Source organism: Oncorhynchus gorbuscha, linkage group LG13, assembly GCF_021184085.1.
Source record: "Oncorhynchus gorbuscha isolate QuinsamMale2020 ecotype Even-year linkage group LG13, OgorEven_v1.0, whole genome shotgun sequence".
Taxonomy (NCBI): domain Eukaryota; kingdom Metazoa; phylum Chordata; class Actinopteri; order Salmoniformes; family Salmonidae; genus Oncorhynchus; species Oncorhynchus gorbuscha.
The window spans coordinates 35,948,761-35,976,239 of record NC_060185.1 but is presented as its reverse complement, the minus strand read 5'-3'; the positions used below and the strand labels follow the sequence as shown (position 1 = coordinate 35,976,239).

The window sequence follows — 27,479 nt, the reverse complement described above, 5'->3', positions numbered from 1 at the left end:
TGTAGGCTGGCTATGGCTCTTCTCTCCTCATTTATTCTGGATGGTATTATGTAGGCTGGCTATGGCTCCTCTCCTCATTTATTCTGGATGGTATTATGTAGGCTGGCTATGGCCCTTCTCTCCTCATTTATTCTGGATGGTATTATGTAGGCTGGTTATGGCTCCTCTCCTCATTTATTCTGGATGGTATTATGTAGGCTGGCTATGGCTCCTCTCCTCATTTATTCTGGATGGTATTATGTAGGCTGGCTATGGCTCCTCTCCTCATTTATTCTGGATGGTATTATGTAGGCTGGCTATGGCCCTTCTCCTCTCCTCATTTATTCTGGATGGTATTATGTAGGCTGGCTATGGCCCTTCTCCTCTCCTCATTTATTCTGGATGGTATTATGTAGGCTGGCTATGGCTCCTCTCCTCATTTATTCTGGATGGTATTATGTAGGCTGGCTATGGCTCCTCTCCTCATTTATTCTGGATGGTATTATGTAGGCTGGCTATGGCTTCTCTCTTTATTCTCATTTATTCTGGATGGTATTATGTAGGCTGGTTATGGCTCCTCTCCTCATTTATTCTGGATGGTATTATGTAGGCTGGCTATGGCTTCTCTCCTCATTTATTCTGGATGGTATTATGTAGGCTGGCTATGGCCCTTCTCCTCTCCTCATTTATTCTGGATGGTATTATGTAGGCTGGCTATGGCCCTTCTCTCCTCATTTATTCTGGATGGTATTATGTAGGCTGGCTATGGCCCTTCTCTCCTCATTTATTCTGGATGGTATTATGTAGGCTGGCTATGGCCCTTCTCCTCTCCTCATTTATTCTGGATGGTATTATGTAGGCTGGCTATGGCCCTTCTCCTCTCCTCATTTATTCTGGATGGTATTATGTAGGCTGGCTATGGCTCTCTCTCCTCATTTATTCTGGATGGTATTATGTAGGCTGGCTATGGCTCCTCTCCTCATTTATTCTGGATGGTATTATGTAGGCTGGCTATGGCTCCTCTCCTCATTTATTCTGGATGGTATTATGTAGGCTGGCTATGGCTCCTCTCCTCATTTATTCTGGATGGTATTATGTAGGCTGGCTATGGCTCCTCTCCTCATTTATTCTGGATGGTATTATGTAGGCTGGCTATGGCTTCTCTCATTTATTCTGGATGGTATTATGTAGGCTGGCTATGGCCCTTCTCCTCTCCTCATTTATTCTGGATGGTATTATGTAGGCTGGCTATGGCTCCTCTCCTCATTTATTCTGGATGGTATTATGTAGGCTGGCTATGGCCCTTCTCCTTTCCTCATTTATTCTGGATGGTATTATGTAGGCTGGCTATGGCCCTTCTCTTTCCTCATTTATTCTGGATGGTATTATGTAGGCTGGCTATGGCTTCTCTCTCCTCATTTATTCTGGATGGTATTATGTAGGCTGGCTATGGCCCTTCTCTCATTTATTCTGGATGGTATTATGTAGGCTGGCTATGGCTTCTCTCCTCATTTATTCTGGATGGTATTATGTAGGCTGGCTATGGCCCTTCTCTCCTCATTTATTCTGGATGGTATTATGTAGGCTGGCTATGGCTTCCTCTCCTCATTTTATTCTGGATGGTATTATGTAGGCTGGCTATGGCTCCTCTCCTCATTTATTCTGGATGGTATTATGTAGGCTGGCTATGGCTTCTCTCCTCATTTATTCTGGATGGTATTATGTAGGCTGGCTATGGCCCTTCTCTGGATGGTATTATGTAGGCTCCTCATTTATTCTGGATGGTATTATGTAGGCTGGCTATGGCTCCTTCTCTGGATGGTATTATGTAGGCTCCTCATTTATTCTGGATGGTATTATGTAGGCTGGTTATGGCTCCTCTCCTCATTTATTCTGGATGGTATTATGTAGGCTGGCTATGGCTCTCTCCTCATTTATTCTGGATGGTATTATGTAGGCTGGCTATGGCTTCTCTCCTCATTTATTCTGGATGGTATTATGTAGGCTGGCTATGGCTTCTCTCTCCTCATTTATTCTGGATGGTATTATGTAGGCTGGCTATGGCTTCTCTCCTCTTTATTCTGGATGGTATTATGTAGGCTGGCTATGGCCCTCTCTCCTCATTTATTCTGGATGGTATTATGTAGGCTGGCTATGGCCCTTCTCTCCCTCATTTATTCTGGATGGTATTATGTAGGCTGGTTATGGCTATTATGTAGGCTGGCTATGGCTCTTCTCCCTCATTTATTCTGGATGGTATTATGTAGGCTGGCTATGGCTTCTCTCCTCATTTATTCTGGATGGTATTATGTAGGCTGGCTATGGCTTCTCTCCTCATTTATTCTGGATGGTATTATGTAGGCTGGCTATGGCTCCTCTCCTCCTCATTTATTCTGGATGGTATTATGTAGGCTGGCTATGGCCCTTCTCTGGATGGTATTATGTAGGCTGGCTCTCTCATTTATTCTGGATGGTATTATGTAGGCTGGCTATGGCCCTTCTCTCCTCATTTATTCTGGATGGTATTATGTAGGCTGGCTATGGCTCCTCTCCTCATTTATTCTGGATGGTATTATGTAGGCTGGCATTTATTCTGGATGGTATTATGTAGGCTGGCTATGGCTCCTTCTCCTCATTTATTCTGGATGGTATTATGTAGGCTGGCTATGGCTCTCTCTCCTCATTTATTCTGGATGGTATTATGTAGGCTGGTTATGGCTCCTCTCCTCATTTATTCTGGATGGTATTATGTAGGCTGGCTATGGCTGGATGGTATTATGTAGGCTGGCTATGGCCCTTCTCTCATTTATTCTGGATGGTATTATGTAGGCTGGCTATGGCCCTTCTCCTCTCCTCATTTATTCTGGATGGTATTATGTAGGCTGGCTATGGCTTCTCTCCTCATTTATTCTGGATGGTATTATGTAGGCTGGCTGGTTATGGCCCTTCTCTCCTCATTTATTCTGGATGGTATTATGTAGGCTGGCTATGGCCCTTCTCTCCTCATTTATTCTGGATGGTATTATGTAGGCTGGCTATGGCCCTTCTTTCTCCTCATTTATTCTGGATGGTATTATGTAGGCTGGCTATGGCTTCTCTCCTCATTTATTCTGGATGGTATTATGTAGGCTGGCTATGGCCCTGGATGGTCTGGCTCTCCTCATTTATTCTGGATGGTATTATGTAGGCTGGCTATGGCCCTTCTCTCCTCATTTATTCTGGATGGTATTATGTAGGCTGGTTATGGCTCCTCTCATTTATTCTGGATGGTATTATGTAGGCTGGCTATGGCCCTTCTCTCCTCATTTATTCTGGATGGTATTATGTAGGCTGGGTATTATGGCTGGTTATGGCTCTCTCCTCATTTATTCTGGATGGTATTATGTAGGCTGGCTATGGCCCTTCTCTCCTCATTTATTCTGGATGGTATTATGTAGGCTGGCTATGGCTTCTCTCCTCATTTATTCTGGATGGTATTATGTAGGCTGGTTATGGCTCCTCTCCTCATTTATTCTGGATGGTATTATGTAGGCTGGTTATGGCTCCTCTCCTCATTTATTCTGGATGGTATTATGTAGGCTGGTTATGGCTCCTCTCCTCATTTATTCTGGATGGTATTATGTAGGCTGGCGATGGCCCTTCTCTCATTTATTCTGGATGGTATTTTGTAGGCTGACTATGGCCTCTTCTCCTTTCCTCATCATATTCTGGATGGTATTATGTAGGCTGGCTATGGCTTCTCTCCTCATTTATTCTGGATGGTATTATGTAGGTTGACTATGGCCCTTCTCCTTTCCTATTTATTCTGGATGGTATTATGTAGGCTGGCTATGGCCCTTCTACTTTCCTCATTTATTCTGGATGGTATTATGTAGGCTGGGTATTATGTAGGCTGGCCTTCTCTCCTCATTTATTCTGGATGGTATTATGTAGGCTGGCTATGGCCCTTCTCTCCTCATTTATTCTGGATGGTATTATGTAGGCTGGCTATGGCCCTTCTCTCCTCATTTATTCTGGATGGTATTATGTAGGCTGGTTATTTATTCTGGCTGGTATTATGTAGGCTGGTTATGGCTCCTCTCCTCATTTATTCTGGATGGTATTATGTAGGCTGGCTATGGCTTCTCTCCTCATTTATTCTGGATGGTATTATGTAGGCTGGTTATGGCTCCTCTCCTCATTTATTCTGGATGGTATTATGTAGGCTGGTTATGGCTCCTCTCCTCATTTATTCTGGATGGTATTATGTAGGCTGGCGATGGCCCTTCTCTCATTTATTCTGGATGGTATTTTGTAGGCTGACTATGGCCCTTCTCCTTTCCTCATTTATTCTGGATGGTATTATGTAGGCTGGCTATGGCTTCTCTCCTCATTTATTCTGGATGGTATTATGTAGGTTGACTATGGCCCTTCTCCTTTCCTAATTTATTCTGGATGGTATTATGTAGGCTGGCTATGGCCCTTCTACTTTCCTCATTTATTCTGGATGGTATTATGTAGGCTGGATAGTGTAGCACATCTGTAGCTAGCTGGCTATGGCCCTTCTCTCCTCATTTATTCTGGATGGTATTATGTAGGCTGGCTATGGCCCTTCTCTCCTCATTTATTCTGGATGGTATTGTGTAGGCTGGCTATGGCCCTTCTCCTCTCCTCATTTATTCTGGATGGTATTATGTAGGCTGGCTATGGCCCTTCTCTCCTCATTTATTCTGGATGGTATTGTGTAGGCTGGCTATGGCCCTTCTCTCTCCTCATTTATTCTGGATGGTATTATGTAGGCTGGTTATGGCCCTTCTCCTCTCCTCATTTATTCTGGATGGTATTATGTAGGCTGGCTATGGCTCCTCTCCTCATTTATTCTGGATGGTATTATGTAGGCTGGCTATGGCTTCTCTCATTTATTCTGGATGGTATTATGTAGGCTGGATAGTGTAGCACATCTGTAGCTAGCTGGCTATGGCCCTTCTCTCCTCATTTATTCTGGATGGTATTATGTAGGCTGGCTATGGCTTCTCTCCTCATTTATTCTGGATGGTATTATGTAGGCTGGTTATGGCATTTATTCTGGATGGTATTATGTAGGCTGGTTATGGCTCCTCTCCTCATTTATTCTGGATGGTATTATGTAGGCTGGCTATGGCTCTTCTCTCATTTATTCTGGATGGTATTATGTAGGCTGGCTATGGCTTCTCTTTATTCTGGATGGTATTATGTAGGCTGGCATTTATTCTGGATGGTATTATGTAGGCTGGTTATGGCTCCTCTCCTCATTTATTCTGGATGGTATTATGTAGGCTGGTTATGGCTCCTCTCCTCATTTATTCTGGATGGTATTATGTAGGCTGGTTATGGCTCCTCTCCTCATTTATTCTGGATGGTATTATGTAGGCTGGCTATGGCCCTTCTCTCCTCATTTATTCTGGATGGTATTATGTAGGCTGGCTATGGCCCTTCTCTCCTCATTTATTCTGGATGGTATTATGTAGGCTGGCTATGGCCCTTCTCTCCTCATTTATTCTGGATGGTATTATGTAGGCTGGCTATGGCCCTTCTCTCCTCATTTATTCTGGATGGTATTATGTAGGCTGGTTATGGCTCCTCTCCTCATTTATTCTGGATGGTATTATGTAGGCTGGCTATGGCCCTTCTCTCCTCATTTATTCTGGATGGTATTATGTAGGCTGGATAGTGTAGCACATCTGTTGCTAGCTGCATATAGTTCCTATCTTCTTTAAGAGAGAAGAGGTGCGCTAACAGAGACGTTGTTCACAGCCACATTCCACCAGTGTGTGTGTGTGTGTGTGTGTGTGTGTCAGTCAGCCTCCGGTGTCAGTGTGTGGAGGGGGAAGTGTGTCATTTTCTTGGTGGCCTGTGGATGTTTAGAAAGGACTGATTAAGGACTTAGGCTGTTTAGATCTCACATGATGTATGTTAAGTTAGCATGTTTCTATGACAGCTTGCTCGTGGAACCTGATAGTCCTAAATAGAGGCCTTTGCAGAATTGCAGGTTATTTGTTAAGTTGTAGAGCTGACAAAATTGTCTAATGATTTTACTGAAAAATATCTCAGTTATTATTTTCAGATAATCCTGGAAATTACTTTACTGTGGTTGAAAAATGAGTCAAAAGAACAGCTCTTTCAAATAGCCTTTACATTTCCTCCTTGTAGGGCTTTGAAATTAAAATCAAAAGAATACAAGTCTGGGTTTCTTTTTTTAAAGTGCAGGAAAAACATGAATGCTATTTCCACTCTTAGGTTTTTCCATGAGTGGTTTCTTACTTTATTTCAATCCATATTCCTCCTTAAATATTTGACCCTGGGATGATACCAGTCACAACACAAACCACCTTAAAAGAATATCAAAAGTCCTCCATCTTGTTGGCTAAGTCTACCTCCTCAGTGACAGACGAGGAGAGAAGGAAATCAGTGGCCCTTCTCTCACCTCAATGATTCTCCTCACATTGTGGAGGCCTGTGCATGTCTCTCTATTGTTCAAGTCTACTCAATGTGGGTGCACAATAGTGATGGGTCAAAGAAAATCGATACAGTTCCACATTTGGATATAGTTTTTGATGATATCACAATATTATTTGTCTTAGTCGGCTGTACGAAAATGCAGTATTTTCTTTCAAAGTTTGTTCTCCATCTTCTTTTTAAACAGGGAACAATTTGTTTCAGCACTTTTATTGTCATGACTAATAAAAATGTTGATGTCTCCCTCATGTCCCTCTGCAGCAAACATATGGTGCTCAATTTGTTTGGAACATCGAATTGCAATAAAATCAGTATCGAACACATATAGAAGCGCAACATATCGTATCGGCACCTAAGTATTGTGATTATATCGTATCGTGAGGTCCCTTGCAATTCCCAGCCGGAGTGCACAATAGGTGCTATGGTTCCTGTAATTATGGGACCTGGATAGAGTAGTGTCTTGTGTGACCCACCCAAACTACTCTTCAAATGTAAACAGCTCTATATTTAAAATGAAATATTTCAACACCAAAAACACAAACATCTGTATTTCATATGTTAATAACCACAACACAGATCCTAGAGAAACTGTTGGTGCAGAAGTTGTCAAGACTTGTAATTGACTGGAGAATTTTATTAAGAAAATAACTGTTAACACCCTGGTCTATCCTGACATCTAGTGGGGGACAAGGGGTACTGCAAATGAGAAACAATAATGTCTGGGGTTTTTAACCTTTATTTAACGAGGCAAGTCAGTTAAGAACAAATTCTTACTTACAATGGCGGCTAACACCGGACGACGCTGGGCCAATTGTGTGTCGCTCTATTGGACTCCCAATTACGGCCTGGTTGTGATACGGCCTGGATTCGAACCAGGGTGTCTGTAGTGACGCCTCAAGCACTGAGATGCGGTGTCTTAGAGAGCAGAGCCACTCGCGTGTCTGTTGTTGTTCAACATCTTTCTATTCAAAATGTATTTATAAAGCCCTTTTTATATCAGCAGATGTCACAAAGTGCTTATTCAGAAACCCCGCCTAAAACCCCAAACAGCAAGCTTCAACACCAACAACAGCACAGTAACAACAAAAACACTCACAGATATGCTCCAGATCTGCATCCCGTCTGCATAACCAATCATGAGGCAGAGGGGAGGGTCACTGCTGCCACTGTGCATCTCGAGGAACTCTGGGGAGCGGGACGTATCTGATGGACACACAGGGAAGTTAGACATTTATATTCAGTCAACTCTGTAGACTTATTCAAACTAATTTTGATCAGTAACACCTTCCTGATATTGGGGTCAGTAACACCTTCCTGATATTGGGGTCAGTAACACCTTCCTGATATTGGGGTCAGTAACACCTTCCTGATATTGGGGTCAGTAACACCTTCCTGATATTGGGGTCAGTAACACCTTCCTGATATTGGGGTCAGTAACACCTTCCTGATATTGGGGTCAGTAACACCTTCCTGATATTGGGGTCAGTAACACCTTCCTGATATTGGGGTCAGTAACACCTTCCTGATATTGGGGTCAGTAACACCTTCCTGATATTGGGGTCAGTAACACCTTCCTGATATTGGGGTCAGTAACACCTTCCTGATATTGGGGTCAGTAACACCTTCCTGATATTGGGGTCAGTAACACCTTCCTGATATTGGGGTCAGTAACATCTTCCTGATATTGGGGTCAGTAACATCTTCCTGATATTGGGGTCAGTAACATCTTCCTGATATTGGGGTCAGTAACATCTTCCTGATATTGGGGTCAGTAACATCTTCCTGATATTGGGGTCAGTAACATCTTCCTGATATTGGGGTCAGTAACATCTTCCTGATATTGGGGTCAGTAACATCTTCCTGATATTGGGGTCAGTAACATCTTCCTGATATTGGGGTCAGTAACATCTTCCTGATATTGGGGTCAGTAACATCTTCCTGATATTGGGGTCAGTAACATCTTCCTGATATTGGGGTCAGTAACATCTTCCTGATATTGGGGTCAGTAACATCTTCCTGATATTGGGGTCAGTAACATCTTCCTGATATTGGGGTCAGTAACATCTTCCTGATATTGGGGTCAGTAACATCTTCCTGATATTGAACACCTTCCCATGTTGACTCCAAAGCTTCCCACAGTTGTGTCAAGTTGGCTGGATGTCCTTTGGGTGGTGGACCATTCTTGATACACACGGGGAAACTTTTGAGCGTGGAAAACCCCAGCAGCGTAGCACTTCTGCCATACATTCAAAGGAACATACATCTGGTCTTGCCCATTCCACCTTTGAATGGAACAAAACATACACAATCCATGTCTCAATAAAAACCCTTCTTTAACCTGCCTCCTCCCCTTCATCTACACTGATTGAAGTGGATTTAACAAGTGACATCAATAAGGGATCACAGCTTTCACCTGGTCAGTCTGTGTCTTGGAAAGAGCCATTGTTGTTAATGTTTTGTACACTCAGTGTATAATCAGTCTATACGATACATTTGACTGCTTCGTTTGTTGCTGCTATCTAAAATGATTCATCCTTGTCTTTGTCGATTTCAAAAACCTTTTACTAAACTGTTTCATTTTCTAGAAGAATGGTTGGGGTTTAAGTGTTCCAGCTCATTCTTTTGAATAAATGTTTAACTCTAGCTACTTTGAATGCGTGTCAACTCCAGACGTTTTTAATGTATATGAGCCATTGCTTCCGTATAAAACCATTTGCTTTACATTGAGCATGCAAACAAGCAGGGCTGGAACAGTGAAGCTCTAAATTGAACACCAAACAGAAGTCCTCTTCAAAAGGTTTGCGTAAATAACATTAAAGTGGTCGATATTTTTATAAACACAGACAAAACGCTGTGTCTAATCAACACAGCTGTTGTCAGATTGAGGGAGAGATCTGGCGCACGCACGCACACACACAGACTTGTGCCATTGAGATACAACTTTGAGTGACAGGTCTGATGTAAGTCGCTCTGGATAAGAGCGTCTGCTAAATGACTTAAATGTAATGTAAATGTAAAAGTCCTTACAATAAATTAACCATCAAATGGTGCACAAACAACGCCTGCCAAAGGAACTATTCATGTGTCACATTTAAACAGTTTTCTACCCAGGAATTCTAACAAGAGGCCACTTATCAGCATATTTCAGTAAACTTATAATATTCAAGAACCTTTTTATATATGGTTTAATCTAATCTGTGGATTTAAAATAACAGATAATATGAAGCAAGTAAGCACTTGTTATCAAAATGTGTATGCCCTCCAAGGTTGAACACAACACAGTCAAGGGGGGGAAGCTTTGAAACTGTTCTTGGACTTACCATTGATGTCGGCTTTCTCAAATCTGACCCAAACTATTTTCTCTTTTTCATCAGTTGGGGGTGCGCCAGTGTAGGCCTTGAATTTGGACAAAAGACAAGTAGGAGATGAGGACAACAATTTATCAGATTAAATTACTGCACTCTGTTAATGTCATAGAATGACCTATTAAAACTTTAATAAGATAAATTGTGATTCAGTTAATCCTATATTTCAACTCTCTCCGCCTTATAAAACACCATTGACAGCCTGAGTAAGTCAATCTGAATAAGGTTAACATGTAATACACATTTCTGTTACTGTAGAAAAGATGACAATCAATGGAAACAGTCTTACCTGAGGGACCACATCTTGGAGGAAAGTCACAACACTCTCCATATACGACTGCTCACTGTAATAACACAAGAGCATTACCTTGTTGAATGTGTATACCTATGAGTAGAATATTTGTAGTGTATGCATCGGTATAAGTATTGTCTTTGCACTTCATTAAGCTAAATTGGTTGTAGTTAACACTTTCTGTTATGCACTCCCCACCTCAAAAAGTAGCCAAGGAAATATACTGAACCAGATCATATTGATCCATAGCACTGAAGCATATGTCTGAAACAGATGGTCAATAACAACCATCATGGGACTAGCTGTTAGGCAATGTCATGTCTTAGCAAGGGGAAACTTGTGTAAGTAGGTAGACCAGACACCTCAGGTGCAATAGCTGAAAGCCTATTATTCTGTGTGTGTGTGTGTGTGTGTGTGTGTGTGTGTGTGTGTGTGTGTGTGTGTGTGTGTGTGTGTGTGTGTGTGTGTGTGTGTGTGTGTGTGTGTGTGTGTGTGTGTGTGTGTGTGTGTGTGTGTGTGTGTGTGTGTGTGTGTGTGTGTGTGTGTGTGTGTGTGTGTGTGTGTGTGTGTCCTTACGTGGCAGCTTGTGCTCGCACCACAACCCCTCCAGCACAGCGGCTTGGTCTGCGCGGAGATTCTGATGCCATTCTGTCTCCAAGTCTTTATTCTACAGAGGAAAGAACATGACGATTACAATCCGGTAATAGCTAGGTCTAATTTATGTCTCTGTCTGCATAAAGGTTGAGACTAGTAGACTTTCATATAGGATGTAGAATGGTCACGAAAGATCTTGAACAGATTCCTACCACTTTTGGTTGTACTAATAGAACATTTTGTACTACAAAATGTAGGCCTAATGGTACACCTGATAGTCAACACAGTAAACCACGCCCCGCCCCAACAAACCTGCCTAATATAACCATGATTAGGACCAAATCATTACATTCAGTAACTAGGATGAAAGTCTGTTTCTTATTTTCAATACATTTGCTGTATCACATATCAATATGAGCTTGATTACCTTTGCTACATTAAATTATCTGAAAGTTATTAAAGCAAAAAAAAAAAATAGAATTCTGTTAATTGTCTACAGCTCAGTGTTCAACACCATAGTCCCCTCCAAGCCCATCACCAAGCTAAGGTCCCTGGGACTGAACACCTCTCTCTGCAACTGGATCCTGGACTTGCTGACAGGCTGCCCCCAGTTGGTGAGGGTAGGCAACAACACATCCGCCATGCTGACCCTCAACACGGGGGCCCCTCATGGGAGTCTGCTTAGTCCCCTTCTGTACTCCCTATTCACCCAAGACTGCGTGGCCAAGCACAACACCATCATTAATTTTTCAGATGACACAACGGTGGTAGGCCTGATCACCGACGACGATGAGACAGCCTATAGGGAGGAGGTCAGAAACAGGGCAGTATGGTGCCCGGACAACAACCTCTCCCTTTAACGTCAGCAAGAGCTTCAAGTTCCACGGTGTACACATCACTAAAGATCTATCATGGTCCACAAACCAACACAGCTGTGAAGAAGGCACGACAACACCTCTTCCCCCTCAGGAGGCTGAAAAGATTTGGCATAAGCCCTCAGATGCACCATTGAGAGCATGGCTGCATCACCACTTGGAAACTGCTTGGCATCTGACCACACGGTGCTAGAGGGTAGTGCGTACAGTAAATCAGTGGGGCCGAGCTCCCTGCCAACCAGGACCACTGAACCATGCGCCATCAGAGGAAGGCCCCCCCAAAAGAATAGTCAAATACTCCAGCCAACCAAGTCATAGATTGTTCTGCTACTACAAGCAGTACCAATGCACCAAGTCTGGAACATTGTTCTGCTACTACAAGCAGTACCAGTGCACCAAGTCTGGAACATTGTTCTGCTACTACAAGCAGTACCAGTGCACCAAGTCTGGAACATTGTTATGCGACTACAACTATCTCCTTTTTGTGTCTAATTTGAAACTGTGCCATTCAAAGGTGACTGTCTTCCAGGTAATGTGTTTGTATTTCTATTTACTGTTATGTGTAGCTTTTCGCTACACTCGCATTAACATCTGCTAACCATGTGTATGTGACAAATAAAAATGTGATTTGATTTTAAATTTAGTGGCTACCCGTTTGATTTATTTTCATTGAGAAGTGTTGTTAGCCAGCTGTGAGACTGTGAATAGACTTGTACTACATTTATCCAGTAGGGGAGAGTGGGGTAAATGAAACCATTTTTTACATTAAGCATCACTCCATCAAGGGATATATAGTATTCTAACAAAGATATCTAGGCTACATATATTTCACGATGTTGTGTATCCCTGGAAATAAATCAGAATTCAAGTAAACATTAGTTTTGAAAACTTAGCTTGTCCAAAAAAAGTGGTCTCTTGGCACAATTTACCTTGGGTATGGGGTAAGTTGTGCTACAGGACAGGGTAAGTTAAGACGCCTACACATTTCTGTACTGAATGAAATTTAAAGACTACCTTTTTAAAACAATGTCTATTTTTTATTTCCCAAACACAATTCAACAAAATTGCATTTTGTCTTTTATTTTTAAGCATATTTTAACACAGGCTTAACACCTAACAAACTGTACATTTCTAAAACACTTTAAACACAGGCCAGACCACATTTTTACCTTATATCCCAGCCTTGCATTACACCTTGGAAGAAACATTTCAATTTGTTCAACTTGCCATTGGTTTAACTTACCCCAAGGCAAACATTTGTAATAAATTAGCCCACACAGCTACAAGGATGCACTTTCATGCTATGTGTTGGACCCCAAATGATGTATATAACAATCTTAAAATTATATATTTTGGTTAAGATACAAGCATTATGAAACCTCTAACAATAAATGAATTTGACTTGGTGAAAATATGGTTTCTTCCTTCAGACTACATTAAATTATGACCTCTTCCTAAATATGTGGTCAAATTATACATTTTGTGTATGGTTTCCTAGAAGGATGGCTCAATTTACCCCTTTGGCGCAATTTACTCCACTCTCCCCTAGTAGCTAACATACTAACTAGAGCCATCTTAGAATTTAAAAAAAAACTTTAACTACAACTGGATCTAGAAACTTGGGTTAAAGTAACGAACAAATATATGATTGGGTACACATACACGAACTACTGTTAGCCTTAACAATGATTGCAACATTTGGTAACACTGACAGCTAACTGGCTAGCTAGCTACTCTATCTAGCTCAAATTGGTTCTTCCAACTAGCTGGTCAGCCTCAGATCACAAACTGAAGATGACTTAGTTAGCTAACAAGATAAATATCTGCTGATATTTTTTTTAAGTCAAAATTGTTTGATAAATATAGCTAGCTAACTTAGATGTCAAGAACTATCGTTAAGTCTCCAGTCCTATTCTTTCTGTGACAGCAGCTAACGTTAACCACCACCAGACAAGTTATTTAATCAAACAACAGTAGCTACATCTATTTACTAAAAATCATTCGCGAAGTTTCACCAAATAATGTATATGTTATTCAATACGTACCTAGTGTGTTGTCTAGCTAGCTTGTTAGTTCAACGAATCTCCTAAACAATTGCCATAAAACAGTAGGAAAGACGTGGAAGAGTTAAAGACCAATGGTAGGACCCTCGCTGCGTTCACCAAGCCAATCAGTGTACGACAGAGGCGGGTGTTGTAGGTCCTCGACCAATCAGAGTGAATAATAATACCCTGTTTGTCCCATGATAATTTTGAGGAATCTCGAAGATTATTTTGGGGCTGATTGTTATATTTGATCAACAGCTACATGTTATTTGCATGAGTCACAACAACATATAATGACCCTGTCGTGAACGTGCTCACCATGACACAAAGCCCGACTTCGAACCACACAGATTTGTTTGTTTACATCGAGTTCTCGCGTGACACTGCTTCGCATGTGTCTGAGGCAGTTTCAGCGAGAACTCTGGGCCCAGTTGCAAGAAACATATTTAATTTTCTCATCTTTTAATTCAAGTTTCCTTCAATTGAATCAAAGATTATGGATATACTGGGAAGATACATGTCTCTCCGCCCTAACAATGAGAGTCGTTGTCCGCAAAGCGGCATGTCGGCCTGTCCAGCTCCCGGCTATCCTTTCTTTGGATTGGTGGATACATTTCAATTTAAGGGGTTTTATTGGCATGGGAAACATGTTAACATTGCCAAAGCAAGTGAAGTAGATAATAAACAAAAGTTAAATTAAAAATGAAAATTAACAGAAAACATTCCAACGTTCCAAAAGAATGAAGACATTTCAAATGTCATATTATGTATTTATAATGTTGTAACTATGTGCAAATAGTGAAAGTTCAAAAGGGAAAATAAATCAACATAAAAATGGGTTGTATTTACAAGGGTGTTTGTTCTTCACTAGTTGCCCATTTCTTGCAGCAACAGGTCACACATCTTGCTGCCGTGATGGCACACTGTGGTATTTCACCCAGTATATATGGGAGTTTATCAAAATCGGGTATGTTTTCAAATCCTTTGTGGATCTGTGTAATCTGAGGGAAATATGTGTCTATAATATGGTCATACATTTTGCAGGAGGTTAGGAAGTGCAGCTCTGTTTCCACCTAATTTTGTGGGCAGTGTGCACATAGTCTTCTCTGTCTTCTCTTGAGAGCCAGGTCAGCATACCCCGGCCTTCACAATAGCAAGGCTATGCTTACCAAGTCTGCACATAGTCAAAGCTTTCCTTAAGTTTGGGTACATCTCATTATTGTAAGACATTTTTGAATATTCGATAAGAGTGCTTCTTCAATGAGGTTTAACGGCGGTGCGCATCCAATATGTTACATTTTCGCCACCTACTAGACTGGAGTACAACTCCCTTATACTTTGCTTGAAATAATAAATAAACAAATACCCTACCATCTAACATGACACTCACAAAGAAATCTAACAAATAAAATAAAAATAACACCACCCTACTCCACTATTTAGTCCTACCTCATGCCACCAACCTGAAAGGATGGGACATCACCACTTAAACACACCCTGTAACTCTTCTCACACAACCAAATACTTCTCTGCAGCTGCCACCACAATCTCAATTTTATGCGACTTAAGTCCATCCCTGCAGTAGTTGATAACCATTACTATAAATGCTAAAAATCCAATCTTACTGAAACACATATCACTTGTTGGCCTATCCCTCTGTACTGCTACAGATCTACTATTCACACCACTCCTCTCAGGATCCCTCTCCCTTGACCCATCTTCCTCTACTTTCTTCACTGCCTCAGCATATGACAACTTCTGCACTACTCTAACCTTAAACCCTTAAATGATTACCTTATCTTGGGAAATGTTTGAGGGACTATATGCAATACCATTAAACAATTCCCTTAGGTAAGGTAACATTATTATTAAGGTAAGCCTTTAAGGGAAACACATAAAGTTGCACTTTGCAGAAATTGCTCTGCCATTTCCTGGTTTCTAAGATTTTAAACATAACCTTAACCACACTACTAACCCTAACATTAAGACCAAAAAGCTCATTTTAGTTTTCATACATTTTTATGACAGCGACTATTTAATCTCAGGATGCTGAAAAATTCAGCATGTCCCGAGGGCCCTCACAGTGTTCTACAGGAACACCATCGAGATTAAACTGTCTGGCTGCAACTCCACCACCAGGGAACGCAAGGCACTACAGTGGGTGGTACACTCAACCTGCCCTCCAGGACACCTACACCAAGTGTTGCAGGAAGGCCAAGAAGATTCTCAGGGTCCCCAGCCACCCGAGCTATGGCCTGTTCTCCCCGTTTCAATCACTCAAACGAGGACAGAATATGAGCATCATGGAAAAAACTGTAAGACTGGCCAATAGCTTCTACCCCCAGACCTTCAGGCTGCTGAATAGCCAACACTAAATCAGCTATCTTCTCCCCCTTTCACTGTAGCCTGTAATTACATCTGCAACCCTGTACATGTGACTTTTAAACTAATCTAAAATATGATCTAATCATGACTAAAGATGGCTGTGGTAACTAGTGGAAACTCTGCTAGTCTTGCTACTGCCGCATTCAAAACAACCGTGAACTAGGAAATCTCTGACTTCCGAGCTTTCAAGACAACTGGGAACTCGGAATGGTCATCCAACTCGGAATTCCAAGTCGGACACTCAGCATCTTTCTAGGACTCCGACTTGAAGATCACTGACATCATGGTTTGACCTCGTTTTAAGTAATGTGGGTCACATTAGCCAGGCCCAAAATCACCACCACACACAGAATACTCCTAGATACAAATAAATATCTGAAACTGGCAGTTTTGTTGAATTATTTATCTTCTCTTTTGTGCATTTGTCAAGTGATCTATGTGTATGGGCTGGTGGGACCTTCAGCCTGTGTGCATGGCATTTGAGAATTTAACAAGACAAGTCTTTTTACAAATGTAATTTTTACATTGAATGACTGGGCGGGCCTTAGGCGTCCACATCAGTGTGTAAATAAGTTTGTATATAAACTACAGTCTCATGTATTATCCAGGTAATGCTCCAAATGTCACATAATAAAATAACCATTGCCATTTAAATCTATGAGCTGGACATGGGAGGAAAAATATAGTATTTCAAGGCACGGTAGGCTTTTCAGTCTGAAAAGAAACACTACAACCCTTTTTATATCATTTGTGCTACATAGGTACAGACATCAAAATGGACGTCTTTTCTGTCACATTGGGTGATCCAAATAACCTCTCCTTCAAGTGCACTTGTTCACATCCCTACACGGTTATGAAATGACTGGTATAAGAAATATAGTGGAAACTCCCAATAGCCCAGGCCAACAAAAATCCAATGATTTTAAATTTGTGGGAAGTAATGAATGAGTGCATACTTCAGGAGGAAGGAGAGACTATTGGGACATACACCCTGTCATTCTGAGGAGGGTCTTTCATGGATATGATGTCATCCAGGTGTAGTGAGTTAGGTCTCCCCACAGCCTCCTGCAGCTTTGCCTGTTTTGGAGCACTGCTTCACCGAGGAGCCCAGGTTATTGGCCAGCAGAAACGGGCTGAGGTGGCCGTACTGAAAAGGGACAGTTCAGGATTCAAATGATCATCCATAAATGCCAGTTGAGGTATTTGCAGAGTAGCTTTATTTCCTATAATAATTTTAAAAATAATAATACAGTCCCTGATTGCTTTTGGGTACCATGTTACTATTGTAATTACATGGCTATTACAGAGCTATAAGGTGTTACCTTTGTAAAGTGGTACCTACCTCCTGGATGCAGAAGTCCGGGGAGAAGCGAGAGCACTGAAGGATAGCAGCCATCTCCCCATCCACCTGCAGTGCCACGTCCTTCTGCACAGCACAACATCACAGGGATTATTATACATCCACTTAACATATTAGGCAACCCATACAATTTGTGCATTGACCTAAAGTAGTGTGGAATCCATTTGTATGTATAAAAGGTGTGTGTATCAGTGGTCCATACGAACTACTATATTAGTATGCATACACAAGTAAAACAATTGTTCATAAAATAAGGGAACAACATGACCTTACTACTTAACCAAAATGCTGCCTTTATGAGAATTGCTTAGGTGAGGGTAGTCCTATTATGCTGTGTTTCAGGGCTCTCCAACCCTGCTCCTAGAGAGCTACCCTCCTATAGGTTCACTCCCAACCCTGCTCCTAGAGAGCTACCCTCCTGTAGGTTCACTCCAACCCTGCTCCTAGAGAGCTACCCTCCTGTTGGTTCACTTCAACCCCTGTTGTAACTAACGTGATTCAGCTCATCAACCAGCTAATTATTAGAATCAGGTGAGCAAGATTGAGGTTGGAGCAAAAACTACAGAACAGTAGTTCTCCAGGAAAAGGTTTGGAGAGCCCTGCCGTGTTTGCACCAACATACCTTGAAGCAGTGGGAGGAGTCAAAATCCAGCTGACACGGGTAGTCAGGGACTGTCCCCTTGTAGGTCACTATTGCACTTGACATCTCAAGCTTTTTGGGCAACTTGAAGAGCCGGTAAGTGCCAGACGCATAGCTAATATCACCTGCAACACATTGGAAATGGAAGTGACTGACTAGGCTTACATTTTTTATACTAAATGCTTCTAGACCACATGAATAAATGTGCTATTAGTTAGGTTAGCGTGAGAAGTGTATACTTTTTCCATCCTACAGTAAGCAGCCTTACCTGCTTTCTTTTTGAGCTCGCAGTTGTGGACCTCAATGTGACTGGCTGAGATGAGGTGAGGCGTGCTGAAGCCCACCTCCTGGACCAATGAGATAAAGTCACGCCAATAGAGGGAACCGCCCATTCCCTCACCTATCACAAAACACAAAAGTGTGAAGTGCAGTTCTACAATTTGCACGGCACACTCGGGTCAAGCGAAACCACTTAAGGGTATATTGAGATGTTACCAATGAGACTGAATCTGAAAAATATTTAAGATAAGAGATAGGCTTTTCTACAGAAGCAGAATATGCATTACCAAACATTCTTTGTCTGCTAGGAAGGTGCAACTTGATCACTTACCCCACAGAACTGAATCCTCTTTTAAGTGGTCAGGAACAACATTGCTTGCATACATGTCACTGTAGTACATTTCACCACCCTCCTATATCACACAGGAGAGATGGGAGAGAGACACGGGCAAAGAAAGGAGTACTTTTCAGGAGACACAGTCACTGCCATCTGTATTTTATAAAGCCCAGGGATATTCTTTTTAATAATCATGTTATGCAATGATAACAGGCAGTGTGGTGGACTATTTACCTTGAGGACCTTATAGGCTTCACGTAGAACCGTTTTCTTATCAGGGCATAAACAGATGACACAGTTTGACCTGGAAGAAACAGTAGATAAAAGAAGGGGATTTTTGTTCACTTTCCCAACAGATCGTGACACAGTAAAACAGATAAACGATCAAAAGAGAACGAAGGACTCATTGTTTTGATAGCAAATGAACATGATTGTTCCTCAACTTACACTATGATATCCATAGAGTCATTCTCAACGCCAGCTGCCGTTAGCTTCTCCATATACCCCTGGAGGAAGGTGGTGTTGGGTTTCTCAAAGCCAAACTTCTCCTGGTGGTATGGGATGTATTTACGGGACACTAGAATCTGAGCACAAAAAATACATTTAGTAGCCGATTTTACACATTCATTTTTGTATTGATGACCCCAGCCTGAATTTAATCCATGATGCTGGCATTGCAAGGACCATGCTCTACCAACTGAGCCATACACTACCACAGCAGAAAGCAGAGTATCGCACACCAATGTAATAGAATGATTGTTAGATTACTGAATATATAGGGTGAGTGGATATATAGGTCTAGGTGTTATACATACCAGTTCCTCAGTCATATCAATGCCTGTGACATGGCCAGTCTCGCCAACTAGTTTACTGAGGGCATAGCAGTCTCTGCCGGAACCGCTGCCCAGGTCCAAGATTCTGCAGCCCTGAAGTTTCTCTGGAACAGGAAGACCACAGCCAAAAAACCTAGAACAAAATTATATATATATAGCCTTTCGTGAACGAACACTATTCCCTTTGGCTAGCATTGACTTTGCTGATAGCTACTTTATTGAGGAAAAATGTACTTACTATGACTGTGATATGTTGTTGGCTCACCTAGCTATCTTAAGATGACTGCACTAACTAAGTCTCTCTGGATAAGAGTGTCTGCTAAATCTGGAACAAAGATTGTGTCCTAACCAGTTTCACATTTGCTGCAATATTAGTCTTTATTCATGTATATTGGTTGGAAATTAATGTATTCTACTTCTCTATCATTATACAAATAGATACATTCTCAACAGGAGCAGTCGAATCAATTGGATCATTGTCATCCTCATACCGTTTGGTTACTTCAGGGTGAACGAGATTGAGGGCCTCTATAGCACTCTTGGGCATTGGCCTGCAGGGTAGAGAGCAGGCAGCACTAGTCTGCAGATCACAGGTGGACTCCAGGCGAGAACCATAATATTGCTGAGGAAGAGATCAAAATATATAAATGTCACTATTAAAATACTTGGTACCAGTGTTTCCCAAACCTCTCTGTCCTTAGGTGTCCCCAACAACTGTTCCACTGATCTTGAACAAGCACACCCATTTAATTGGACATGATCATCAATGCCCTGATGTAATTTATATGCAGACCTCAAGCACTACCCTGATTGTACTTGATTCCATGTATCATGCAGCTCTTAGGTTTATTACCAACCAAAAGCATCTGACACACTGTTGGCTAGTCTTCGTTGACTCTACATAGGCTTAAACATTGCTATACTATATGAATTATGATCTAAGGCAGTTTTGGTAAAACTGACACTATTTTTGTTCTTAATAAAGTCTGAAAATAAATACCAGATATGACTCACATGTTACTGAGGAATGTGATTGTCATTAGGACTTGATGCGGTGGTACATATGATAGATTTTTTATGACATTTGTATGTTTCTGTAATTGAAATGTATTTGTGTTTACGTAACAGTATAACTGTAGACCGTCCCCTCGCCCATACCCGGGCGCGAACCAGGGACCCTCTGCACACATCAACAACAGTCATATTTGTCTCAAACATTGTTCCCCCAGCAGGTGTCTTGGTTGAACAAGGTCTCTCTTGAAAAATATATGTTATCTCAATGAGACTAACCTGGATATATAAAGGTTAAATAAATCAAAATTATAATACATCAAGCCCTTGAAGAGCTGAATATGGGGGTAGTCTCCGGACACAGATTAAACCTAGTCTTGACTAAAAATCACTTTCAATATTGAGTTTGGTTTTTAGTTCAGGACTAGGTTTTATCTGTTTCAAAGAAATCACCCAAGACCATGTGGAATACGTTTCCAATTTCTAAATTCACCTGTCTGCTCCCCAGGCAACGTGATATGATATTATTGCGAATTGGAACCCGTGTCCTGGGACTGGAGAGCCAAACCCCTAACCCAGAGGTAGGCAACCCTGGTCCTGGAGTGCCTCAGACATTTCATGTTTTTGATTTAACCGACCTGGATGACCAGGTGTGTTGAATTTAGGCAATCACTGAACTGATCAATTAGCTCAGCTGGGCAGGTGTGGTGCATAGTTGGACCTAAATCCTGCAGTATACCGGCAAAAGGGTTGCCTGCCCTAATCATTATTCTGATAGCAAATATGATAATACCCTTACAAAAGAAGATTGCAGTTTTGAAACTGCAGTCGACTGTGGTGTCTTGGACGCAGTAATTGCTGAATAAATTACTGTAGCCAAAAACAGTTATTTTGGACGCAGTATTTGCAGCATACTGCACTCTAACTACACTTATACAACAGCGTACTACAGTTACTGCATCTTTTTTTCGTAAGGATAAACCTAACGTGACATTGTCATGCACTTGTTTTGTTGACATAATGACCGGAGGAGTCACGGAGGAAATTGTTATTTGAAGCCTGATTTGACCATGTTAATGTTGATTACTTTTGGTCTGGACACAGAAATGCGGACAGAGTGGTGGGGTAATGTCCGGGGAAAGTACTGTAGCTGTCCACTCCTCTGTTAGCGCTAAAATACGTAACCTTTTGAACCCTTTTGCTTTCTTTTCAAAATGTGTAGAACGATTATTGCAAGACAATGGCGATAGCATGTTCAATGGCGATAGCATGTTGCGCGGTGTTGTGTTGAAAGATCGGTGCAGGGAACAAGGTGCAACAATTATTACACATACCTAGGCTGGGGGTAGGCACCATGGTAGGTACTCTAGGAGATCAAAACAACGTCTTTCTTTAGCTACCTTTAATAATGTGTAGCTACACGCATGGTTGGAATCTCAAAACAAACCTACCTTGACATTGTCATGGACTTGTGTTGACATGTTGACAAAAAATGTTTTAGAGGCAGACTCAGGATGAACTTTGAAATCCTTCTTCTTCGAGGTTTAACGGCGGTTGGCATTGAATAAATGTTGCATTACCGCTACCTACTAGACTGGAGTATAACTCTCTTATACTTTGCTGATCTATTTTTTCTACAAATAAAATAGCCTACCATCTAACACTACACTCACAAATAATAATGAATACCATACTCCACTATTTAAATGTATTTAGTCCTACCTCGTGACAACAACCTGAAAGGATGGGACATCACCACTTAAACACACCCTGTAACTATTCTTATGTCACCTCTCACACATCCAAATACCTCTCTGCAGCTGCCACAACAACCTATTTTCTGCAACTTCCATTCCATTTCTGCAGTACAGTTTTTTATATTTTTTATTTCACCTTTATTTAACCAGGCAAGTTATGAACAAATTCTTATTAGGCCGTCATTGAAAATAAGAATTTGTTCATAACTGATTTGCCTAGTTAAATAAAGGTTAAAAAAAAAAAAAAAATCTAGGTGAGGGGCCATATTTCAATTTGATAGAGCTGTTACCATTTGCATAGAGTCTTAATTGCCTTACAGAAAAAAATCACCAAAGCCAAGTCTCTCAAGGTAGTGAAACTGATGCTCTGTGTCAAATGCTTTATAAAAATCTAAAGATAATATCAAGCTATCCTCAGTTATTAGGTCAAGTATGACTGACATTGTTAGAAATGTCTCTTCCTCATGAAGCCAGACTGTGATTGCATCCAGGACTTCTTTAATTATTTTTGCAAGTAGTAAGTGTAATCTTATAGACAAATTGGATACCAGTTATCAATGAGCAGCACTTCTGGCTCATTGTAGGAGGGAGAACATTGTTTTTAATACTCTCTAAAAAAGACTTCAAATAGGAAGGGAGCTACTTGTTCAGAAAATAATTTGTAAAATTCTGATGTAATTCCATCAACACCTGGTGATTTATTGTTCTTTAGATGTTTGATAGACTCTAATCTCTTCAACTTTGATGGATTCATCACACTGTTTAGATTCTATATCACTGTATAGAGTGAACATTATTCAGTGAGTTAAAAAACATATCTGTGGATTCCTGACAGTACGTAGAGCTATACAATTTTCTGTAAAAATTGCTAAAGTATTTAGCAATTCATTTTTGGTCATCTGTAATAACACCATCAATGTTTAACTTATGGATAGTGTTATTTTTAGAGTTACATTTCTCAAGTCTAAAGAAATAGGATGAATTATGTTCTCCCTCATCAATTCATTTCTTCCTAGATCTAATAAAGGCTCCTTCTGCTTTTAATTTATATATATTTTCCAGTTTAATTTTGTTACTCAATTAGTTCCATCTTCTCCTCCCCCAAGAGGTCGGCTGGGGACCTCTGAGAAAGGGAAGTTATCTTAATGATCACCTTTTCCTCCTCAGCTCTTCTGGTCTTAGCAAGATTACTACCATATTTTCTAAGGTATTTGGACACCTCAAATTTAAAGAGCTCCCAGTTCTTGCAATATGATTTTTCTTCACAAGCACCTTTCCCAAAAGTGTGAGAGCAGATCTTTAACCTCAAATTTTTTTCTTCAACTAAAAGTATCATTAACTATATCATTATTTAATAATGAGCTATTTAGCTTCCAGTAGGATGCTCTACCAAGGTTCGTATCAGGGGTAAATATTTTGATATCAATGTAAATAGCCCTATGGTCTGTGAGGGGAGTAGTGCAAATATTTGTAGTAACACACTCACTATCAATACATTTTGATATAAGCCAAAAATCTATTCTGGATTGTCTGGAACCTGTTTTGTTACTCCAAGTGAATGATCTTTCGACCGGAAACCTCTCTCTCCATATATCAGTAAGATCAAACTTTTCCATAAAAAGTATTAAACCCAAATTCTGATTGGTTGGCCTACCTGGGGGCCATCTATCAGTTGAATTATCTATTGTAATGTTAAATTCTCCTCCTATCAATAATAACGAATTGGGAAATTTAAATAACCAATTAAGTATATGTTTCTCTATAGATTCAAGCAACTCATCATTCTCATGTTTGGTGTTGTACCCGTAGAAGTTTACAGTAATGAGCGTAATGTCACAACTGATCACAAGACAAATAAAGTGACCAAAGGGGACACATTCCGGGTGTAAAATATTACCACCAAAGGTATTTTTTATTGTAGTGACACCGGCAGAGCGTTCGGATCCATGGGAAAGCCAAATATCGTTGCCCCACTGTGACCTCCAGAAGTTGGTTTCAGCCAGAAGTTGGTTTCAGCCAGAAGTTGGCATCAGCCGAAATTGAGTGAGACTCTTCACATTAAGAGAAACTATAGACAAAGACAAAACAACAAAGATTATATAAAAGTATAAACTGTAGTAGGATGAGTCAAAGACGTAGGAGCAGTGAACGTAAACGATAAGGAACCGAGATCTGCACCATTTAAGTCAATTTAAAGTGAAAATAGCTTATTCCATAACCTTTGAGTTAGACGTTATCTGGCTTTGAAATTCAACTCAGCTGAAAATTATGTTCAAGACCAAACCAAGGGTTCTTGTAGTAAGAGAGACTAAAAACCCTCTTTAGTGTAATCAATAACTATACTGAGAAATAAAACAACAAATAATAATTTGAATAAAAGGGTACCTACTATTTTAAGTACATATGAAAACTGATCATAAAATAATTGAATAAAAAATGTTTGACATATAAACGTTCCTAAAACCTTTTTTGGAAATAAGTAATAATAACTAAATAGAACAATAACCGTGTAAAGTCAGAGCAGACATGTTTGCCCTTTAAAACAGTATCTTAGTTACTGTATACATAAAAAATAAATATAGCTTTCAATCTTCTTCGTAAGTTTGTAAACAAAATAGGTCTTCTGGTCATACAAGAACAAACTAATCAATTGAAATACCTGAGTATTCCTGAAAAATAGTCACCTGATGCTCGTTAGGTAAACAACATAAGGAAAATGAGAATGGCTGAAACCATCAACCTGTTCCTTCTGGTGAGATTTTAGGGAGGAATATGGATTTCTGAACCGTTGATGAAGCCTCGTCCTCCGACGAAGTAAGCAGCCTTTCACTCATTTCGTGCTATCTTGATCGTTGGCCACAGCTTGTTCCTTCTTTCTATGTCTTCCGGGCTGAGATGCTCGGCGAAACGCATACCATGGCTCTGAAGGAAGGCGTCCTTCCTAGCAGCTTTCCAGACAGCATCCCTGTAGAATCTGGCAGTGAATAGGATGATGATACCCCTAGGTCAGGGGTGTCAAAGTCAAATGGACGGAGGGCCAAATAAAAAATTTAGCTACAAGCCGAGGGCCGGACTGTTCGAATGTTCATTGAAAATTTTTTAAATGACGCATATAGTCTAGTGAACCTAATTGAACCTACTGAAAACCTAACAAATATATTCCAATATGATCAGATAAATAAAGCAATATTTTCTTATGGCTCTGTCAGTAATCTTTAATTTTCAACAGACACAAAAGACAAATTTCCTTTATATAAAAATCCCCATAACATGAACATTAAATGAAAGAAACCGGTATTCAAGGCACCATCAGTAGCCTATATTTTCTATTTTAGCAAAAGTGGGCTAAATTTACTTCAAAGAAAAAAACAATAATAGCAATTTTCTATCATCCACTCAACTGAAATATTTTAAAATATAATTGGATTGAAATACAATAAAATAAAGTGCAAAAATCTATTAATCAAAAACAACACTTTGTTTAAGGAGAAGTAACATGCAGTGAAAACAAATATTAAACTTTAACTTTTAAACTTGAACTGAGTAAAAACTCTAAATATGTGATTGCACAGTAATGTTCACTTGTTTGAGGTTGAGGGTGATACTTGGTGGTGTCCCATCTTTTCCACAAGTTCATCAATGTTCGGGGTAAGGCTCTGAGCTGAGGAAATCCTCAGAATTGAGTGGAGGTGTTCAGCAGTAAGTCGACTTCTGTGTGATGTTTTGTTCAAGTTCATCAAAGAAAACAGTTGTTCACACAGGTATGTGCTGCCAAACATAGACAACGTTTGAGCAGCCTGGATGCGCAGCTGGGGCATTGTGTCGGGGAGGAAACGGGCGAACTCCGCAGCACCCACTGCCGCATATTTTGCCCTCAGTGCATCATTGCATTGGAGGTCAATCAACTCCATTTGGAGGTTTGGTGGTGAGCTTTCCACGTCAACAGCAAATGGGTTACCGAGCAGTTCCAACCTGCTTTTTTGTGCTTCAAAGTCAGCAAATCGGCGTCGAAAGTCAGCGGCAAGCATACCTATTTTATCAGCCAACTGTGCGCTCGGGAACGCACTGGTAGAGAGCTTCTCTTTCATGGTCTGGCAGCTGGGAAAGTGGCTCAAATTTTCTTTCCGCATCTGCGTCTCCCACAGAGTCAGTTTGGTTTTAAATGCCTTCACTGTACTGTACATATCAGAGATGACACGATCCCGACCCTGCAGCTGCAAGTTCATTGCATTCAGATGACTCGTAATGTCACACAGAAAAGCCATTTCACACAGAAACATTTCGTCTCGGAGTTGTGTTGGGTCTTTCCCTTTGCTGTCCAAGAACAGACAAATCTCCTCACGAAGCTCGAAACATCTTTGAAGCACCTTTCCCTGGCTTAGCCATCGCACCTCTGTGTGATAAGGCAAATCACCATGCTCCGTTTCTAACTCCGTCAGAAATGCCTTGAACTGGCGGTGATTCAAACCTTTGGCTCTGATAAAGTTAACTGTGCGCGTGATGATGCTCATTACATGCTCCATTTTCAAGGCTTTACCGCACAACGCTTCCTGGTGTATGATACAATGATAAGCTGTCAGCTCACCTGTCGCGTTTTCCTCTTGCATCTTTTCCCGTATCTTTGCCACCAGTCCGCTCCTGTGTCCACACATCGCAGGTGCTCCGTCGGTTGTCAAACCCACGAGTTTTTCCCAAGGCAGCTCCATCTCATTTACACATCTTGACACCTCTTCATACAAATCATGCCCCGTAGTTGTGCCATGCATAGGACGTAAAGCCAAAAACTCCTCTGTCACGCTTAGGCTGGAGTCCACTCCGCGGATGAAAATTGACAACTGGGCAATGTCAGAAATGTCGGTGCTCTCATCCACAGCCAAGGAATATGCAATGAAATCTTTTCCCTTTTTCACAAGCTGCTCTTTTAGATTGATGGACAACTGGTCTACTCTCTCGGCAATGGTGTTTCTGCTCAGACTCACATTTAAAAAGAGTTGCCTTTTTTCTGGGCAAACTTCGTCACAAACTTTAATCATGCAGTTTTTGATGAAATCCCCCTCCGTAAATGGCCGGGCTGATTTAGCGATCTCTTCTGCCAAAATAAAACTGGCCTTGACAGCAGCCTGGCCTTGTGATTTGGCTTTTTTGAACAGAGCCTGTCGAGATTTGAGGCCTCTGCCTTCCTCTGCCTTTTGTAGCCTTTGTTCCATGTCCATATAGGTCTTGAATCGTTTTGCTGTTGCTTCTTGTATATCC

The 27,479-nt window shown here is 40.9% G+C and overlaps 2 protein-coding genes and 1 long non-coding RNA gene across 8 annotated transcripts in view; all 3 read right to left on the bottom strand.

The window, feature by feature from the left end:
* The window catches only part of LOC123992809 (BCAS3 microtubule associated cell migration factor-like), a 384,557-nt gene extending 370,830 nt beyond the window's left edge, over nucleotides 1-13,727 (bottom strand). For 3 of the 6 annotated variants that reach the window (XM_046294336.1, XM_046294339.1, XM_046294337.1), the window contains exons 1-5: nucleotides 13,625-13,725; nucleotides 10,687-10,777; nucleotides 10,108-10,162; nucleotides 9,774-9,849; nucleotides 7,550-7,656 (exon numbers count right to left, since the gene is read on the bottom strand). In XM_046294336.1, coding sequence (XP_046150292.1) covers nucleotides 7,550-7,656; nucleotides 9,774-9,849; nucleotides 10,108-10,162; nucleotides 10,687-10,757 — 309 coding nt within the window. In that variant the 5' untranslated portion in view covers nucleotides 10,758-10,777; nucleotides 13,625-13,725. Of the gene's footprint in view, nucleotides 1-7,549; nucleotides 7,657-9,773; nucleotides 9,850-10,107; nucleotides 10,163-10,686; nucleotides 10,778-13,624 lie in introns of all 6 variants that reach the window. The other 3 variants (XM_046294338.1, XM_046294340.1, XM_046294341.1) reach the window with 2 other exon arrangements.
* A 2,670-nt stretch (nucleotides 13,728-16,397) lies between these two features.
* Nucleotides 16,398-22,174, bottom strand: zgc:153372 (uncharacterized protein LOC767695 homolog). Its single transcript, XM_046296423.1, has 10 exons — nucleotides 21,921-22,174; nucleotides 19,950-20,080; nucleotides 19,441-19,591; nucleotides 19,073-19,209; nucleotides 18,860-18,929; nucleotides 18,620-18,701; nucleotides 18,278-18,409; nucleotides 17,992-18,134; nucleotides 17,352-17,435; nucleotides 16,398-17,156 (listed from the first exon to the last, which is right to left on the bottom strand). The coding sequence occupies exons 1-10, from the start codon at nucleotides 21,948-21,950 to the stop codon at nucleotides 17,055-17,057; spliced, it is 1,062 nt and encodes a 353-aa protein (XP_046152379.1). The 5' UTR covers nucleotides 21,951-22,174; the 3' UTR covers nucleotides 16,398-17,054.
* Nucleotides 22,175-24,103: 1,929 nt separating this feature from the next.
* Nucleotides 24,104-26,849, bottom strand: LOC123994265. Its single transcript, XR_006831613.1, has 2 exons — nucleotides 26,812-26,849; nucleotides 24,104-25,200 (listed from the first exon to the last, which is right to left on the bottom strand). It is a non-coding gene; the product is annotated as an uncharacterized LOC123994265 (long non-coding RNA).
* Between the last annotated feature and the right edge of the window lie 630 nt (nucleotides 26,850-27,479).

What these genes read in the sequence shown, in the direction of transcription:
- zgc:153372 (XM_046296423.1), bottom strand. Translation starts at nt 21,950, where the DNA reads ATGTCAACACAAGTCCATGACAATGTCAAG. An exon ending in AAGTCCATGACAATGTCAAG is followed by an intron (nt 20,081 to 21,920) that starts GTAGGTTTGTTT and finishes TCTCTTCCTCAG; the next exon opens with CAATATTATGGTTCTCGCCT. An exon ending in CGGACTTCTGCATCCAGGAG is followed by an intron (nt 17,157 to 17,351) that starts GTAGGTACCACT and finishes GTCCCTTTTCAG; the next exon opens with TACGGCCACCTCAGCCCGTT.